The sequence below is a fragment of the Desmodus rotundus genome, chromosome 5, assembly GCF_022682495.2.
Source record: "Desmodus rotundus isolate HL8 chromosome 5, HLdesRot8A.1, whole genome shotgun sequence".
NCBI lineage: Eukaryota > Metazoa > Chordata > Mammalia > Chiroptera > Phyllostomidae > Desmodus > Desmodus rotundus.
In genome coordinates this window covers 7,819,981-7,835,920 of record NC_071391.1, presented here as the reverse complement: position 1 = coordinate 7,835,920, position 15,940 = coordinate 7,819,981, and the positions used below count along the sequence as shown (strand labels likewise).

The 15,940-nt window shown below is 62.2% G+C and overlaps 1 protein-coding gene across 6 annotated transcripts in view; it reads left to right on the top strand.

Moving 5' to 3' along the window:
* Positions 1-15,940, top strand: part of DAGLA (diacylglycerol lipase alpha) — a 60,449-nt gene that overhangs the window by 39,877 nt on the left and 4,632 nt on the right. For 5 of the 6 annotated variants that reach the window (XM_053925015.2, XM_045183437.2, XM_024574326.3 and 2 more), the window contains 14 exons: positions 2,093-2,180; positions 4,043-4,177; positions 4,817-4,894; positions 6,575-6,699; positions 9,899-10,052; positions 10,566-10,649; positions 10,771-10,848; positions 11,289-11,369; positions 11,772-11,914; positions 12,215-12,283; positions 12,632-12,704; positions 14,015-14,211; positions 14,951-15,080; positions 15,596-15,783. In XM_053925015.2, the coding sequence (XP_053780990.1) occupies positions 2,093-2,180; positions 4,043-4,177; positions 4,817-4,894; positions 6,575-6,699; positions 9,899-10,052; positions 10,566-10,649; positions 10,771-10,848; positions 11,289-11,369; positions 11,772-11,914; positions 12,215-12,283; positions 12,632-12,704; positions 14,015-14,211; positions 14,951-15,080; positions 15,596-15,783 (1,623 nt within the window). Of the gene's footprint in view, positions 1-252; positions 435-2,092; positions 2,181-4,042; positions 4,178-4,816; positions 4,895-6,574; positions 6,700-9,898; positions 10,053-10,565; positions 10,650-10,770; positions 10,849-11,288; positions 11,370-11,771; positions 11,915-12,214; positions 12,284-12,631; positions 12,705-14,014; positions 14,212-14,950; positions 15,081-15,595; positions 15,784-15,940 lie in introns of those variants that run through there. The other variant, XM_053925016.1, reaches the window with a different exon arrangement.

The window sequence follows — 15,940 nt, the reverse complement described above, 5'->3', positions numbered from 1 at the left end:
CCCTCAGCCGGGGGTGGGGCGGGGTGGGGGGGTGTTGCCCAGGCCCCCATGTCCAGCAGCAATCTCCCCACTCCACCCTCCTGCCTCCACGTCAGCTCAGCACTGCAGCCAGAGCCACACCCAGGCCTGGGCTGGCCACCTCCCAGCCTGGAATGCCAGTTCTCGGGGCCAAGGCTCCAGAGCGGGTTTTTCCTCCCCGGGGGGCCGGCCACCGCCGCCCCCCCACCACCACCCGTCCCACTTTGCTTACTCTGAGGACACACCCCCACCTGACCTAGTTTCTGGGCCCCTGGGCCCTGGAAGAAAATCTCCCCTCCCTGACTCCGGGTAATTGCCTTTGGGACCCAGGGCAGCCAACGCCTTTGCAGCTGGGGGTTGTCAGTGGCTGTCATTTTAATGGGAACGTCTTCCTGTGACCTCCGGGCCCTGTGCGGGTGAGTAAGAGGCCTCAGAGCTTACAGGTCCCATCGGCTGTGGTTTTTGCAGCTCTCGGGTCGGGCTCACGAGGGCTGCCCAGGCCATGGCTCAGCTAGCATGGCCACCTCTCAGGCTGTTCCCCACTTACCCGCCCTCTGCTCGGAAACCATCAGTTTTTCTAACAAGGACATTTTTCAAGCCCGCCAGCCCGTCAACCACTTCCAGCCTCAGGGATGCGCACAAGGCCTGCTGTGCCTCACTGACAGGTTAATTTAGTTTCTGGGAGTCAGGAAGCTGTTTGAGTCCTTGGCCCTTTCTCCTTCTATTAACAACTGGTGGGAGTTGGGAGATGGGTTATTTCCAGCATTCTTCCCTGGGAGCCTTGACCTTGGGTCTTTGCAGGAGTATCTGTCCTCCCTTCCCTTTAGTGAATCCCGGGGCAGAGGGGTGCTGGCCCTGGAGTTTTTTCTGTCTGGATTTAGTGTGTCTCACCCTGTATTGGTCTCTGCAGCCTAACTTAATACATTAGGTCAAACCTGTCACCGTCGCCATCTGCCCCCTGGTGGACACAACGAGTGCTGCAGCGCAGTGTACAGTCAGCACCTCCATCAAGCCAGAGACAGCAGAAAATTCTCTTTGAAACCCCATTAGGTTAGAAAGGGTTAAAAAAAAGTGATGCTCTGGGACTCTGGCTTGGCCAGCATTCTTTCCCTTTATCGAGCCTCTGGCAGGTGGGACTGCAGCTGGCAGGTCCCAGAAACAGCACTTCCTGTGTACCCTTTCCTACCCCTCCTGTAGCCCTGGAAGGCCCTATGGCTTTCCCTGGCCTCTCGGGACCAGGGTTGGGAGCAAGAAGTGGCCTTTGCCACAGAGAGGAGCTCAGGGGCTCAGGAGGGAAGGCCTGGCCTGTCGCTTCTGATGGGTGCTAAGTGCCTGGCACGCACTCAGGGCCGCCACGCCTTCCCATCCTGACCGCCTGGCATCAGGCTCTGTCAGGGCCAGCGGGAGGGCACACATCACAGAAGCACACCAGTCCCGTCTTGCTCAGTCCAGAAATGTCCGTTTTTAGTATTGGGCCCATCTGAAAACACACCGGCTTCTGAGCACCCGACCGAGGACAGGCCTCCACAGGGGCCTGGCCTGCCTACCTCGCTGCCTTTGGGTGCGGACTCTTGGATACCCAGCTCCCCAGCCGAACAGCCAGACTCGGGGGGGCTGAGGGCGGGGGTGGGCATGGCCAGGGCCAGCCATGCAGATGAAGGCTGGGAGCCCTGTCCCCTCTAAGGTGGCAGGTCCAAGGAGCTGGGAAACCCAGAGCCGCATTCAGCCCTTACGCCTCCCCCATGTGTGCAGAATGTGACCATCTGAAATCCTTTTGAGGGGGAGCAGCTCTGTGCGACAGGTTTGGGCTGCCAGCTCCAGAGCCCCCAAGGCAGGCTGGTGTCCAGTCTGCAAAAGCTGGGTACCTGGGCCATCAGCACACCACTTTAGGCCAGCAGGAGTCCCCTCAGGGGCAGCCAGGTCACTGGCCACCCTGCTTTGGCTGGGCCCAGACACCCTGTGGGAGTCCTTTTGTGGGGTCCTGGGAACAGGCCACCCAGTTTTTATAATGATGGGGCGCTGGCTCTGTGGTCCGGCCACACGACCTCACACATGCTGACTCCCCTCCTTGCAGGCACCGGTTAGAGGAGGGTCAAGCCACCAGCTGGTCGCGCCGACTCAAAGTGTTCCTCTGCTGCACCCGGACGAAGGACTCACAGTCAGTAAGTGCCAGGAGGTAGCGTACTGAGGGCTTGCGTCCTGCCGTCCACGCCTCGGGAGCCTGGCTCGCTGGGGAGCTGGGTGGGCCCGGCTAGGGGAAGGCAGCTGGGTTCTGAGCAGGAGCCAGGCGACAGCCTGTGCATTTACAAGCCCCCCCCCTGCCCCCCACATATATGAGCCCCCTCTTGAGTGTGAAACAGCTGACCTCTCATCCCTTGACCTTCATCAAGGGAACAGAAATATTTGAAGGTTTTTCACTGACCACTCCCCACCTTGGAACTCAGAGTCTAGTTTAGAAGAGGCACTCAAAAATGGGGGCAACCTGAAGATGAAGAAAAGCAGCGTATCACCAGCTGCAAACTACTCTGGAAGTCTGCTGCAGCTACAAGGTGCTCAGTGAGGCCCTGGCCACGCAGCCGGCCTCTGCTCCTGGTGCTCCAAGGAGCAGCTGGTCTTGTCGGTGGCAGGGAGCTGCAGAAGCGGACAGGGAGGCAGGGCCCTTGGGGGCCTCAGGCAGAGCTCCCAGTGCTCACAGGGCCCTTGGAGATCACCTAGTCCAGCCCTTCGTTTTGCAGATCGGGCAGCTGAGGCCCAGAGAGGTGGAGTGTCCCACAGCTAGTTAGTGGCAGAGCCAGTGAGGTCAGGAGACTGCTCCTCCCTGAGCGTGGAAGCCACCAGAAGCCTCGAGTGGCTCTTTCCCACCAGCAGCCCCTGGTGAGCTGTAGAGCAAATAATCAAGTATAAAAAAGCCCCCCCTCCAAGTTTCCCTGGTGGGTAGGGTCACCCCTACCTAGGGGTCTGAGGGGTCATGGCCCAGGGCCTGGTCCACAGGCAGGCCGTGTGGAGGGCAGGGAGCCATCCCCTGGCAGACGGGGGCTAGGCCTGCCAGGGCATGAGAGGGGTACATGGTAGAGTCGAGGCTGGTGTTGGAGGCTAGTGAGAAGGGAGCACCATGGTGGGGGCAGGGGAGGGGGTCAGGTCCAGCCCAGAGTACATTTTCTGCTGCCTTCACTGTGTTCCTTAACAATTTGAGTTGGATGCCAACATTGAAGCAGCAACTTCTGTGTGTCTGGATCGGGCAGCTTGGGCCTCTCACAGGGCCGCGCAGCTGGGGCCGAGTCACAGCTGGCTCCATTTGGCACCCTTAGGCACTTGAGTTTGCGACCCTTTGTGTGTGTGTGTGCAAGGGCCAGACACCCAAGGGTGGAACCCAGCGACACAGAACCAGTTGCCATAAGTTTTTCCCCAGCACAGCCTCTTCAAACAGGTTAGGGGCGAGGCTCCAGACTGCAGCTTGGTGTGAGGCAGGAAGGACTTAGGGCCCACGGACCAGCAGAGCTGTCCCAAGGATGGGGTTTGCAGGGAAGCCAGAGGGGCCCCTGGCCCAGCATCGCACCCTTCTCCAGGCACATGGTGGGGTCCCTGAGCCTGCAGCCCTGGGCAGGAGCTGGGAAGAAACTCAGAGGCTGGAGGAAGCAGGCAGGGGCTTAGTTTTGGCTTCTCTGCTAGAGAGAAAGGCCGGAGGAGAAACCAGCGGGCTGTGCAGGCCTTGATTCCTAGTGTGGGGGAAAGAGCAGGAAATGGCTCCAGTTGGCATCTGTGTGTGCTAGACGGTGAGTGCCCTAGGAGCTCCGAGGACAGAGGAGGGCCGGGAGGTGGCGAGGGAGAAGGGTCAGGTCTGCGGGGCCTCAGACTTACGCTGCAGAGGGCCGCACGGGGTCGTGTTGCGAGGTGCCAGGGTGAACCTGCACAGGGGCCCGAGCAGATGCCCAGGCCCAGGAGATTCACTCCCGGTCTCTTATTCTCTCTCCTGCTGCCCCGCCCCCACCCCTACCCCCGCCCCCTGCTTCCCTGGGCCTCATAGGATGCCTACTCAGAAATTGCCTACCTCTTCGCTGAGTTTTTCCGGGACCTGGACATTGTGCCCTCTGACATCATAGCTGGCCTGGTACTGCTTCGGCAGCGACAGCGGGCCAAGCGCAATGCCGTGCTGGACGAGGTGAGCGCCCGGCCCTCTCTAGGTGCGCCCCATACCACCTTCCACCCAGGCCTCTCCCTGCCACCCCTGCCACCACTGCTGCTCCTGGTGCCCAGGTTTACACATCTCTTGGGCCCTGGAAGTCACCCTCTGATGCTTACCCCCTCCCTTCCCCAGCATACTCCTGCAGCCACCACTCGTGACTCTGGCTTGAGCCACCCCCCTCTGCTGGGCCACATGTGGCCGCTTCCCAGCCAGGCTGCCACAAGGGACTTCTGAGCATAGGGGCTAATGCATGATGCAACTCGGGCTTCAGCCTATGCCCTCGCCTCTCCATCCCACCCACCCCACCTCCACAACACACTGGTTCCAGCCAGGGTCTCCCAGCATCTCCCGCAAAATGTGTCCCCCCCGGCCTGGCCTAGGAATATCCCCAGTAAGGGTTGGGGATGGCGCTTTGAGTGGAAGGGAAGCAACTAGCAATATGACGAGATCCCAGCTTTTGGGAAACTGGCTGGGTCACAGAAGAGCTGGACACCACGCAACCCTTGGGCTCCCAAGGACACCCAGAAGCAGACAGAGTGGAGGGCTGGGCGCCCAGACCCCTTCCTCAGTGTGCAGCTGGCCTGGAGCAGCCACCTGCACACGTGTGTTTCACAGGCCAACAATGACATCTTGGCCTTCCTATCTGGGATGCCGGTGACAAGAAACACCAAGTACCTCGACCTCAAGAACTCGGTGAGTCAGAACCACCCCCACCCACCCTGTCCGGTCCCTCATCCATCTCTATCTATCTCTCTCTCTCTCTCTCTCTCTCTCTCTCTCTCTCTCTCTCTCTCTCTCTCTCTCTCTCTCTCGGCTGGAATGACCCGAGCAAACCACCTGCTCCAGCCAGCCCCTCCTCGGCCACGCCCCCTTCCTCCCAAGAACCCCCCCCCCCCCCCCCCCCGCTGGCTGTACAGAGGGACCCCCTGAATCTGCTTGCACGTGCTCTGAATGTTTGGCCCTGGCCTCTCAGGATTATGAAGTGCTTCCCAGAGTGTGTGCCGCCGCTGCGACTGCTGTCATTGCTACTGTCCTGAAAGGCAGTGGGACACAGGGCTTCGGGTTCCAGCTTCCAGCAGCAGAGCCTCTTCTCCTGCGCCTTCCGCAGAAACCCGGGCAACGTGTGTCTCAGGGAGAGGGCCTGTCCCGCGCTGGCTCTGCCGTGGGAGCAAACTGATGGGGTGTGCGTCAGCTCCCACCATCGCTGTGGCCTTGAGGGAGTCCCTGACCCCCTGTGCCTGTTCACTTGTGCGTGCCTGGTCCCGGGCACACCTTCCACTCAGAGCTCTGGTAGGGAGTCCAGTTCTCAGTGTGGTGCTGGCAAACAATGGTGCCAGTCAGGGCACTGCTAGAAAGGATTCATCCTCCCATCTGCATCCCCTGGAAAAGCCTCTGGTCTCGTCTGCCCCCACGCCCCAAAGCAGGCCTTTGTATCCCCTTGTGCGTGGCTGGTGTGCTCAGCCACGGAGGCAGCAGAGGCAGGCAGCCAGGCAGGCAGCCCAGCCCTGCCTGCCCTGGGCTGAGGCTGCCACGCCCCACCCTGCAGCCTCTGCCACGCCCCGCCCTGCAGCCTGGAGCTGTGATACTCAGAGAGGATAAGGACCTTCTCCAGCTCATTCCTGAAGAGCAGACTGAGTGGCCCAGGCTGGGTCCCACCCCTGTGGGCCCTGATTAAGGCCATACCTTTTCCACTTCACAGGGTGACTAATCGCCCTCTTTAACTTTTACGAGGTGACTGATGCCCTCTAAGTGCGGGAGAGCTCCAGTCCCTGGGGAACCAGGACACTGAACAGGGCTTGGCTTTGCTGGGCCACCCTTGCCTTCTGCCTCCCTCCAGCCCTTCGGGCTGATAACCACAGCCCCTGGCCTCAGACACTGGGTTTGCCGCTGGCGCCTTTCTCCAGAGAGATCCAGATCTGCCCAGATGCCCCTTTCAAACCAGTGACTCAGTACATCAAGCTGGAGAGTCAGTGACTAGCGTGTCCGTGCCCAGGGCCCGCCCGTGGCTCAAGGCCTGGACACCCCTAGCCAGAGGGCCTGGGCCTCATCGTGGAGGTGGGGGAGAGGGCAGGATGACCACTAACCCGTCCCCTTCTCTTCCCTCATTGGGAAACTGGGCAAGGAAATCGATCCAGTGCTCCAAGTGTTTTTCTGTCCCCAATCAGTAATTCTGAGATTGGAGCAACAGGACAGGTCTCGAGAGGATGCGTGCCCTGGTTGCAGGGAGATAATTAGGGAAATGCAATTATCATTTGGAGGGGCGGTCCCTCCTGCAAGACAGGAGGGGGTCTGCAGCCTGTGGAGAGCTTGTGGGCCCTGAGGCTGCAGGTGCCAAGGTCAGGAGGTGACTGCCCACTGCCTCCTATCTTCCAGCAAGAGATGCTCCGCTACAAAGAGGTCTGCTACTATATGCTGTTCGCGCTGGCTGCCTACGGCTGGCCCATGTACCTGATGCGGAAGCCTGCCTGTGGCCTCTGCCAGCTGGCGAGGTCCTGCTCGTGAGTACCGCCCCCTCTGCCCACTGGCCAGCGAGTGTGGAGGGGCTGAGGTCGAGAAGTTGGGCCCTCAGAGGGAGGCTCTCCCTCCCCCTAGGCAGGCTGCTCCTGTGCCCTGGTCTGCTTCTCCGCGAGGCCTGTGCTGCTTGTCTCTGCACTGTCTCTGGGCCTCGGCCTCCCTGGTGCTGCATTAGCCCTGGGCGGGGGAGGGCGGGGGGTCACACAGCTCCAGGTTTGCGTCTGGACTTTGTCACTCACCGCCTTGAGCAAGCCCTCCTCCCTCTGCCCGCCTCAGTTTGTCTGTCAAGTGGGGATGGCGGTGCATACCGACGCTGCCCTCCTGGCACTGCGGTTCCTGCCCCTGCCTCCCCGTCCCTGCCTGACCCTCTCGACCACTCTCCTCTGTGCACACCCTCCCTTCTCCTGCCCCCTTCCCGTGCTCTGCCTCTTGGAAAGAAAGGACTTTCCTGGTGGAGAGGCCTGTTCCACAGGGGCCTCTGGAAAGGCCCTTCAGAGGCTGGCATGCCCTTAGCCCCCACCTGCCTACGGTGGGGCGCCGCCCTCAATCATCGGTCCAGCTGGCCTTGGCTTTCCCTAGTGGGCCAGAGGAGCGCGCAGCTCCAGGAGGGCCCTTCCCTGTGCCAGCTGTCTCTGCGGTCAGCCCCGGCCAGGCAGAAGGAGGACAGCTCCCTGGCTCCCTGTTCCAGAAAGGCTGGCATGCTGGGCAGGCAGCTTCTGTCTACAACACCCCTGCTCTCGGGACCTTGTTTCCACCATCCCCCCAGCAAGGCAGAAAGCCCCGAGCACCCCATGCCTCAGTCTGCACACCGCTGGTGCGCCTCCTGGCATCCTTGGGAGTGCCCGCTGAAGCTGAGAGCTTCTCAAGATGAGCACCAGCCCAGGAGGCCCCTGACCGGGGCTCCGACAGGCCCTGCTCCATTGTTCAGTGGCAGGGTGGAGACATCATTTGTATGGTAGTGTCTGTCCTGCCTGCTCATAGGCCATCTCAGAAGCCACGGAGTCCTTGGCAGGAAGGGCACGAGGCGCTCCGCAGACAGGAGGCATGTTGGCGTTGGTAGCAGCTTCTCACTGCTGCCAGAGAGGGTCCTCAGACCGAGCACAGACTGGAGAAAGTTGGGCGGCCCACCTGCCTTGGGTGCAGGCCCTCCACCTGGCAGCATTTCTCCCATCATCCCATGTCCCACGTCTCACAAGGAACATGGCAGGCCAGGCCTGCCTGTGGCCCTGCCCCTGCCTCCTCTTGCCAGGAGTGCCCGCCTCCAGGCTGCAGACCCTGCCGCTCAGCAGTGCCCCCGGCCCCGGTTACCGACTCAGAGGCAGTCTCTCACTGGACGGAGGGAGAGCCGCTATCGGTTGAGTGCCTGGTGTATGCCAGACCCTTTCGGCATCTTGGGCCTTTGGTGTCACACTAGCCTAGGGAAGGTGCCATCAGCACCTGCTCTTACAGAGGAGGAAACTGGGCTTCAGACAGCCCAGTGCCCTCCAGGCCCTCGCTGCCAGAAAGGGGCGTTCCAGAGCAAGGACTCAAGTCCAGGCCCGTTTCCCTGGGCCACACGCTGTGGGGAACACATTTCAGTGGTGGAGGAGGGGCTGAGGCTGCAGAGAGCAGACAGCTGCCTGAGAAGCAGGAGCCTCAGGCTCAGGCCCCAGACCTGCTTGTCCTGGCATGGGGTGTGGGGGCTCTCTCTCGGCATGCACTGAGGTGATCCCCCAGGGGCTTCCGAGATTTGACTCCACTCTGGGTTTTCTCAGCAAGCCCTCTCCACTTTGGGAAGTGTGTGACAGCCCCTTGGCTGCTACTCAAGTGAAGACAAATCTCTCATCATCATCAAAATTCAGGATTCTTCATAAAATCTCAGCTGTCATCTCTAGACAGCTGACGGGTGGGTCAGGTGCTCTCCTGGCTCCTGGCTTGATCTGTTGGACGCTGGCTCCCTCTGGTGGCCTGAGGAGCAGCTGCACCCCTTGCTGGGGGCTCCTGCTCAGCCGCTCACACCCATTCATTTGTGGGAGCCTACTATGTGCTTGGCATTGTTTTGGGTGCTGGCAACATGGCTCTGAACCAGAGCAAAGCCTACTGAGGCACAGACAATGCACAGAACAGGAAACAGGGCCTGTTGGAGCAGATGGGTGCTTTGGAGAAAGATAAGCTGTGTGTGGGAATGCTGGTGGGGGGCTGGCTGTTAGCCGAGGTGGCCAGGGGGCGCCCCCCCAACATACATTTCAGCAGACGCCTGCAGGAAGCAAATCCAGCCACACGCTATGCAGGAGAAGCGTGCTGCAGGCAGAGTGAGCCATGGGTGCAGAGATGCCGAGGCAGGAATTCAGCCAACGCATCTAGAGGGCAAGAAGGCCGCTGGCTGGAGGGGAGTTGGAGGCTACAGGCCAGAGAACCAGGGCCAGGCAGAGCAGGGCCCTCGGCTGCTGAGAGCATCGGGCTCCTACCATGGGCAGGGAGGGCAGCGTTGAAGGTTTTGAGTGCAGTGATGTGGCCTGACGCATCTTAAAGGGTCACTCGCTGCCGAGTTGAGAAGCTGGGGCTGATGTAGACGAGAGAGACCAGGCAGGGGGCCGCGGCAACACTCCAAGGCAGAGGTCGTGGTGGCATGGAGCAGGGTGCAGGGGTGGAGTCTGGCTGTGAACCTGAAGGCGGAGTGAGCAGACAGTGGATGTGGGGTGTGAGGTGGGGAGGGGGCTAGGAGCCTGGGGCCGAGGGATGAGCCGGCACCATGTGGAGGAGAGTGGGGAGTGCACTTGGGGCCTGGGACCTGGGGAGGCCGGGGTCTTGGGGGTGGTTGGATGGGAGCATCTGGGTGGTCAGTCCGCGCAGAGGTGGCGTTAAACCCTGAGACCTGATGAGGCCCTGCAGGAGCGGGTGGAGCCAGAGGGGAGGGGAGCCCGGCCCAGTCCTCTGGGCCTCAGGGAGAGGACTGGCCGAGGAGGCTGCCACTGAGGGAGCGCAGTCCAGGAGAGAGGGCACCTCACAGGGGAGGGAGGAGCCCCTGGGTCACAGGTCACACGCTGCCAGAGGCAGAGGGGGACAAGGGCTGGGAACTGGCTGATAGAAGTTTGCAAGGAGGCTTGGCAGGGGGTAGGGCTGCAAGGGCGGGCTGCAGAGAGGATGGCAGGAAACTGCTCTGCCAGCGGTCCCTGGTCCTCAGCCCCTGCCGCTCCACCCCAGGTGCTGCCTGTGCCCCACGCGGCCTCGGTTCGCCCCTGGGGTCACCATTGAGGAAGACAACTGCTGTGGCTGCAACGCCATCGCCATCCGGCGCCACTTCCTGGACGAGAACATGACCGCGGTGGACATCGTCTACACCTCCTGCCACGATGCGGTGAGGCGCCCAGGGCCAGACACGGAGGGCAGGCAGGGCTCCAGCCTGCTGTCAGGAGCTGGCGGCCAAGGGCCTGGGTGCCCAAGCTGCCCCACTGGCAGCAGGAGTCTTTGGCTTTGCTGGCGCTGCCTCCAGTCCGCCCCCAGCTGGGCAGAGCAGAGGTGGGCCCTTCTCCCCACACCTCCTCTGGGGCTAGGAAGTGGACCCCAACCCCACACCCAGGGTTGGGGCTCCCTGTCCTCAACCTTTGCGGAAAGGAGTTGGGGGGGGGCAGTGAGGCCCTGGGGAGGGGCAGTCACCTCTCCGGATGCAGCAGGCAGGTGGCAGCACCTGGGCTGCCTGGGTCAGGAGCTGGGAGGCAGGGTGGGCTGTGACCTGGGCCAGCAGACTGGCAGGGGCCGGGTGGCTGGTGGAGACAGACTCCCTGGCCAGGGAGGACACCTGCTCAGGTCACTTGCCTGAGTCTGGCCCCATCCCAGGGACCCTCGGGCTCACGAGCCACCCTCTTCCTAGGTGTATGAGACCCCCTTCTACGTGGCGGTGGACCATGACAAGAAGAAGGTGGTGATCAGTATTCGGGGAACCCTGTCCCCCAAGGTAAGCTGCCTGTGGCTCCCTGCCCAGCCCTGGGGACCCCCTCCCTGTCCCCAAAGGGATGCTGCTTCCCTCTTCCTGTCCTCCTCAGCCCTGTCCCTCACCTGACCCCTCTCTCTACAAGGATGCCCTGACAGACCTGACTGGTGACGCCGAGCGCCTCCCTGTGGAGGGGCACCACGGCACCTGGCTGGGACACAAGGTACCCACTGCTTCGTGGGCCCCGGGGCCCCTGGCCTTCTCCCCTGCCAGCACACAGAACTGTCCTGTTGGGGTGGGGGTCTCCCTGCTTGCTGGACTTGCTGGGAGAGATTGGTCAGAGGGGTGGAAGGTCCACTGGGCGTCCCTGGCCAGGACCCCCATAGCCCTGTCCAGCCTGGACCCTGACCCCAAAGAGCCTGAGGAGGCAGCTGGGAAGAGATGACACTGGTTTCTATTAAACACACAACCCCTCTGAGCCTCCGTTGTCTCATCTGAGAAATGGAAACAGTGTGATAATGTGTCCACCAGCCCCACAGTCAGGTGGTCAGGAGGCCAAGGGGGGACACGGGCAGGCCAAGATAGTGAGCTGCTGGTCCCCGAGGGGCCCTGCTCTCTCCCCGGCCCCTCTCTGAGCACCCGCCTCTGTTCCTCCTCACCCAGGGAATGGTCCTCTCGGCTGAGTACATCAAGAAGAAGCTGGAGCAGGAGATGGTCCTGTCCCAGGCCTTTGGGAGAGACCTGGTGAGGCGTTTTCCACGCACCAAGCCCAGTCAGGTGGTTGGGGCACCAGGACTGCGGAAGGTGACCGAGTGATTGTAGCTGAGCGTAATCACAGTGTATAAAGGTCATTCCCAAATACAGATGCAGCATCTAGCAGGGAGGGGGCCTCTCCTGGAAGTCAGGGAGGGCTTATCCAAGAGCTAACCTCCGAGCAAGGTGCTGAAGGAGGAGTAAGAGTCTGTTAGAAGAGTCTCCCCGAGAAGCTGCTTGTGGGGGCCTGGCGGGGCTCTCTCACTGCTGCAGCAGCCACGCGGCACAGACGTGAGCCTGGGGCCCTGGGAAGACCCCTCGGCCTCCCTGGAGTTAGCCAAGACAACTTGTGGTGCAGTGGGGCCAGGCTCTCAGGCTCCTCTCGGTCCCCAGGGCCGCGGAACCAAACACTATGGCCTGATAGTGGTGGGCCACTCCCTGGGCGCAGGCACCGCCGCCATCCTCTCCTTCCTGCTGCGCCCCCAGTACCCCACCCTCAAGTGCTTCGCCTACTCCCCACCGGGGGGCCTGCTGAGGTGAGCTGCCTGGGCCCTCAGTGTCCTTGGGGGCCAGGGGCTGGACTGGGCAGTGAGGCTTCTGGTCAGTGAGGGCCTGGGAGGGACCTGGTAAGTGGAGGGGGTCTCTGTCAAATGCCAGGAGGACCCCAGGTCCACCTCCGGCAAAGCCCTACTGGCAGGAAGGGCGGGCTGAGGGCGGGCAGTGCAGCTCGGCACCTGCGAGCTACCTAGGGGACCTTGAGTCTAGAGAACACCCCCACAGTGTGGGAGCAGGGCTGCCTCCCGCCCACCTGAGCACCCCCTCTGCTTCCCTTGCAGTGAGGACGCCATGGAGTACTCCAAGGAGTTTGTGACAGCCGTGGTTCTGGGCAAAGACCTCGTTCCCAGGCAAGTCACTGTGCCCTCTCTCCACTGTCCTGCCTGGGCTGCTCCTCCCTCCTCAGGACCTCATCTGGGCTCCTCACCTGAGATCCAAGGATCTCTCACTCAGATTCCTGTCTCCCCGAGGGACAGGGACAAGGGATGCCAGAGTTCCTTCTGTGCCCTCAGAACCCAAGTCTGGTCTCCCCTTCCCTAGCTTGGCTCTGCTGAGCCGCAGACCTCCCTCCTCCCACCCTGGGACCCAGCCTGGTCTTCTTGCTCCTGGGCCTTGGCCTGTCCCCGCTGTCCCTCCCCCTGTACCCCTCTCGGTCCCCAGCCAGGCCAGGCTGACGCCCTCCTTGTTTCTCCCACCAGGATCGGCCTCTCCCAGCTGGAAGGTTTCCGCAGACAGCTCCTGGATGTCCTGCAGCGAAGCACCAAGCCCAAAGTGAGCCCCTCTCCACCCTCCCTCCTGGGCACCCTGGCTCTGGGCACCTTATCTGTGCTATGCCGTGCCTGTCCCTTAGCTCAAAGCACAGTGGCCCCAGTGGCGTGTGGCCAGGCTGGGGTGTGGTTGGTGTCCTGGCAACCTCAGGCGATCAGATCCTCAGCATCTCTGAGCTCGTCCCACCTGCCCCCTGCCTGTCTTTGTGCAGATGGGGAGCTGAGGCCCAGAGGGGGCAAGGGTCGAGCTTTTGCTCACACACCAAGTTGTAACTGAGTCAGTCTCCAGCTGAGGGCTCCTGAGTCCTGGCCCCAGCCCCACAGACCTGCCTAAAGTCCGTCCTCAAGTCAGTTCCCCCACTTTCTCCTAAAGTCCAGAGAAAGCACCGCACCCCCCCCACCCCCAGCTCTGGGCTTGCAGTGTGACAGGAAGGCCTCTCCCACAGCCACTGCTGCTGCACCCTAGCTCACGGAGGCTGGCCCTCGCCTTGGGAGTCGGGGTGCAGTTTGTTCTGATTTTCCACTACAGCCGAGAAGAGAGGGACAGCCCTTCCTAACCCCTCATCAGGTCTCTGGAGGACACTGGGGGGCTTGTCCTGAGGCATGCTGGCCTTCAGCAGGCTGGGCTTATGGGGGGGGGATGCTGTGGCAGGCACCCTGAGGCAGGCAGGAGGGGGCCTGCCCAGACCAATGGGGCCTCTGTGTCCCCAGCCCACATCCCATTGGCCATGTAAGCCCGGTTTGGCCACTTCCCTGCCTCGGTGCCCTGACCCTCTGGCCACAAGACCCTGGGCCAGGTACCAGGTGTCAGGATGGGCCGGGCAGTGAAGTCTTAGTGGACTGTGTCTACCTGGAGGAGCTTGGTTCGGGATGTGGGGCAGTTCTGTCGGACCCCGTCCCGGCACTTGCCAGGCCCAGGAGACAGATGGCTGGGAACCAACCCAGAGGCAGCCAGGCCTGGCGGGTGCGGCTGGGCTGAACTTGGCGACCTATTCTGCCTCAGACATGCCGAATGACCTAGAGCAAGTCCTTTCCCCTAGCTGGGCCTGTGTCCCTGTCCGCTAGATCCGGGGTAACTGGCCTTCCAGTGCCTTTCCAGCCTTTCGGCTCCTTCTCATCTGTTCCTGGGGTCTTTTAGCCCCCATGGCTGCCGCCCACCTGAGACCCCGCCTCTTCGGGTGGACACTGCCCTGCCCTCTGCCCCATGGCCCCCCAGCTCCCACCTGTCACCTGTGGGCCCTCCCTCTGAGCACCTCTGTCCCCGCCCACGCAGCCATGGATGCTCAGCTGACCCCTCCCCCTCTGCCTGCACAGTGGAGAATCATCGTGGGGGCCACTAAATGCATCCCCAAGTCGGAGCTGCCCGAGGAGGTGGAGGTGGCCACCCTGGCCAGCACACGGCTCTGGACCCACCCCAGCGACCTGACCATCGCCCTGTCGGCCAGCACCCCACTTTACCCGCCTGGCCGCATCATCCACGTGGTCCACAACCACCCAGCGGAGCAGTGCTGGTAGGTGCTGCCCAAGACCCCATCAGCCGGGTGGCAGCAGCAGCCAGGGCGGGGGCCACATCCTCCAGGGCACTGCGGGGCAGAGGCTGGCAGACTGGTGGCCCGGGGCACCCACGGTGGGGTTGCCCCAGCCTGGGCCCTGGAAGTGGAACAAAAGACCATTCCAGAGCAAGACTCCAGGCTCCTATCTTGTCCCTATGTCACCCTCTTCCTGGTGTCCCCAAGGGCATCTCTCCCCACCTGTGGTCCATTTAAAAGTGGATGTCCTGAAGGGGTCACCCTAAGGCCCTGGCCAGCTCATACCTCAGTTGTCACTTGGCATGACCTCTGGGATTAGGTGGCAGACAGCTGTGAGCAGGTGGGGAGGGAGTGGGGTGGGGGAAGAGAGAGAAAAGGATGGGTGAACACCTGCTTCTGCCCATGCCCAGGGTGGAGCAGGCACGGCCTAGGCCACATGCACGGAGAAGGCTGTGTAGGGACCATGCCAAGGCTCAAGGTCAGCCTTTCCAGGGCTCTGTCTGAAGTAAATGTTCCTGGCCAGGCTGGGATTCGGGTGGGGTTGGGGGCTGAGGGTGAGACAGGAGTCAGGAGCCAGGGACACCAGCCTGCTGGCCAGGCGGGGCATGGGTCCTCCAAGAGCACCCACCTCTGCCGAGGCAAAGAATAGAGCCAGGGCCTGGTGGTCAAGGCCAGGCTGCCACCCACCCTCCACTTCCCTCCCACCCCCGTGCCCCCTCAGCTGCTGCGAGCAGGAGGAGCCCACATACTTTGCCATCTGGGGCGACAACAAGGCCTTCAACGAGGTGATCATCTCCCCGGCCATGCTGCATGAGCACCTCCCCTATGTGGTCATGGAGGGGCTCAACAAGGTGAGGCCTGGGGGTGTGTCCGCACTGGATCTCTGTCCCCGTGGTGCAGGCCAGGGCGTGGATGCTCAGGGAAGTTAACCAGAGCCCCCGGCTGGGCTGGGGTGGGGTGCGAGCCCACTCATGTCCTGGCCTCTGCACCTCTGCCCTGTCCACACTGCCCCTTGGCCCTGTGGTGAGCAGGAGTTTCAGAGACGCCCAGGGACCTGTCCCTCAGTCAGGCTGCACTCAGAGGCCCTGAAGGCCACCTGGCACTTGATAGGTGGCGACATGGCCACCCGGCCACAGAAAGGCTGACCACAGGGAAGGAAAACTCCGACCTCGCCCATCCGTGGGGCAAGGCACAATCACAGGGCCAGTTGGGGCCTTCCTGGAGGAGAAGGGACCTGCGGGGAAGAGAGTAGGGCCCAGCTGACCCCATGCAGCTCTGTTTGGCCTGAGATGCCTGGCCAGCTGCCTCAGCCCCACATGCGATGGCCAGCCTTCCACCATCACCAGCTTCTCCGTCCTGTCCCCAGGTGCTGGAGAACTACAACAAGGGGAAGACGGCCTTGCTCTCTGCTGCTAAGGTCATGGTGAGCCCCACTGAGGTGGACCTCACTCCTGAGCTCATCTTTCAGCAGCAGCCACTGCCCACGGGACCCCCGGTGCCTGCCGGCCTCGCCCTGGAGCTGCCCACCGCCGACCACCGAAACAGCAGCGTCAGGTGAGTCCTACCCACCTGGCCCGGCCCAGAGGGTGTGTGCAGGAACCACGAGTGTGACTTCAGAGCACGTACGCTTGTGCACCTGTGTGTCCTGTGCACAGACCGAGCCTGTGTGTGCACACAGCCCTGCACACGGGTGCAGGAAAGGGCGAATTTG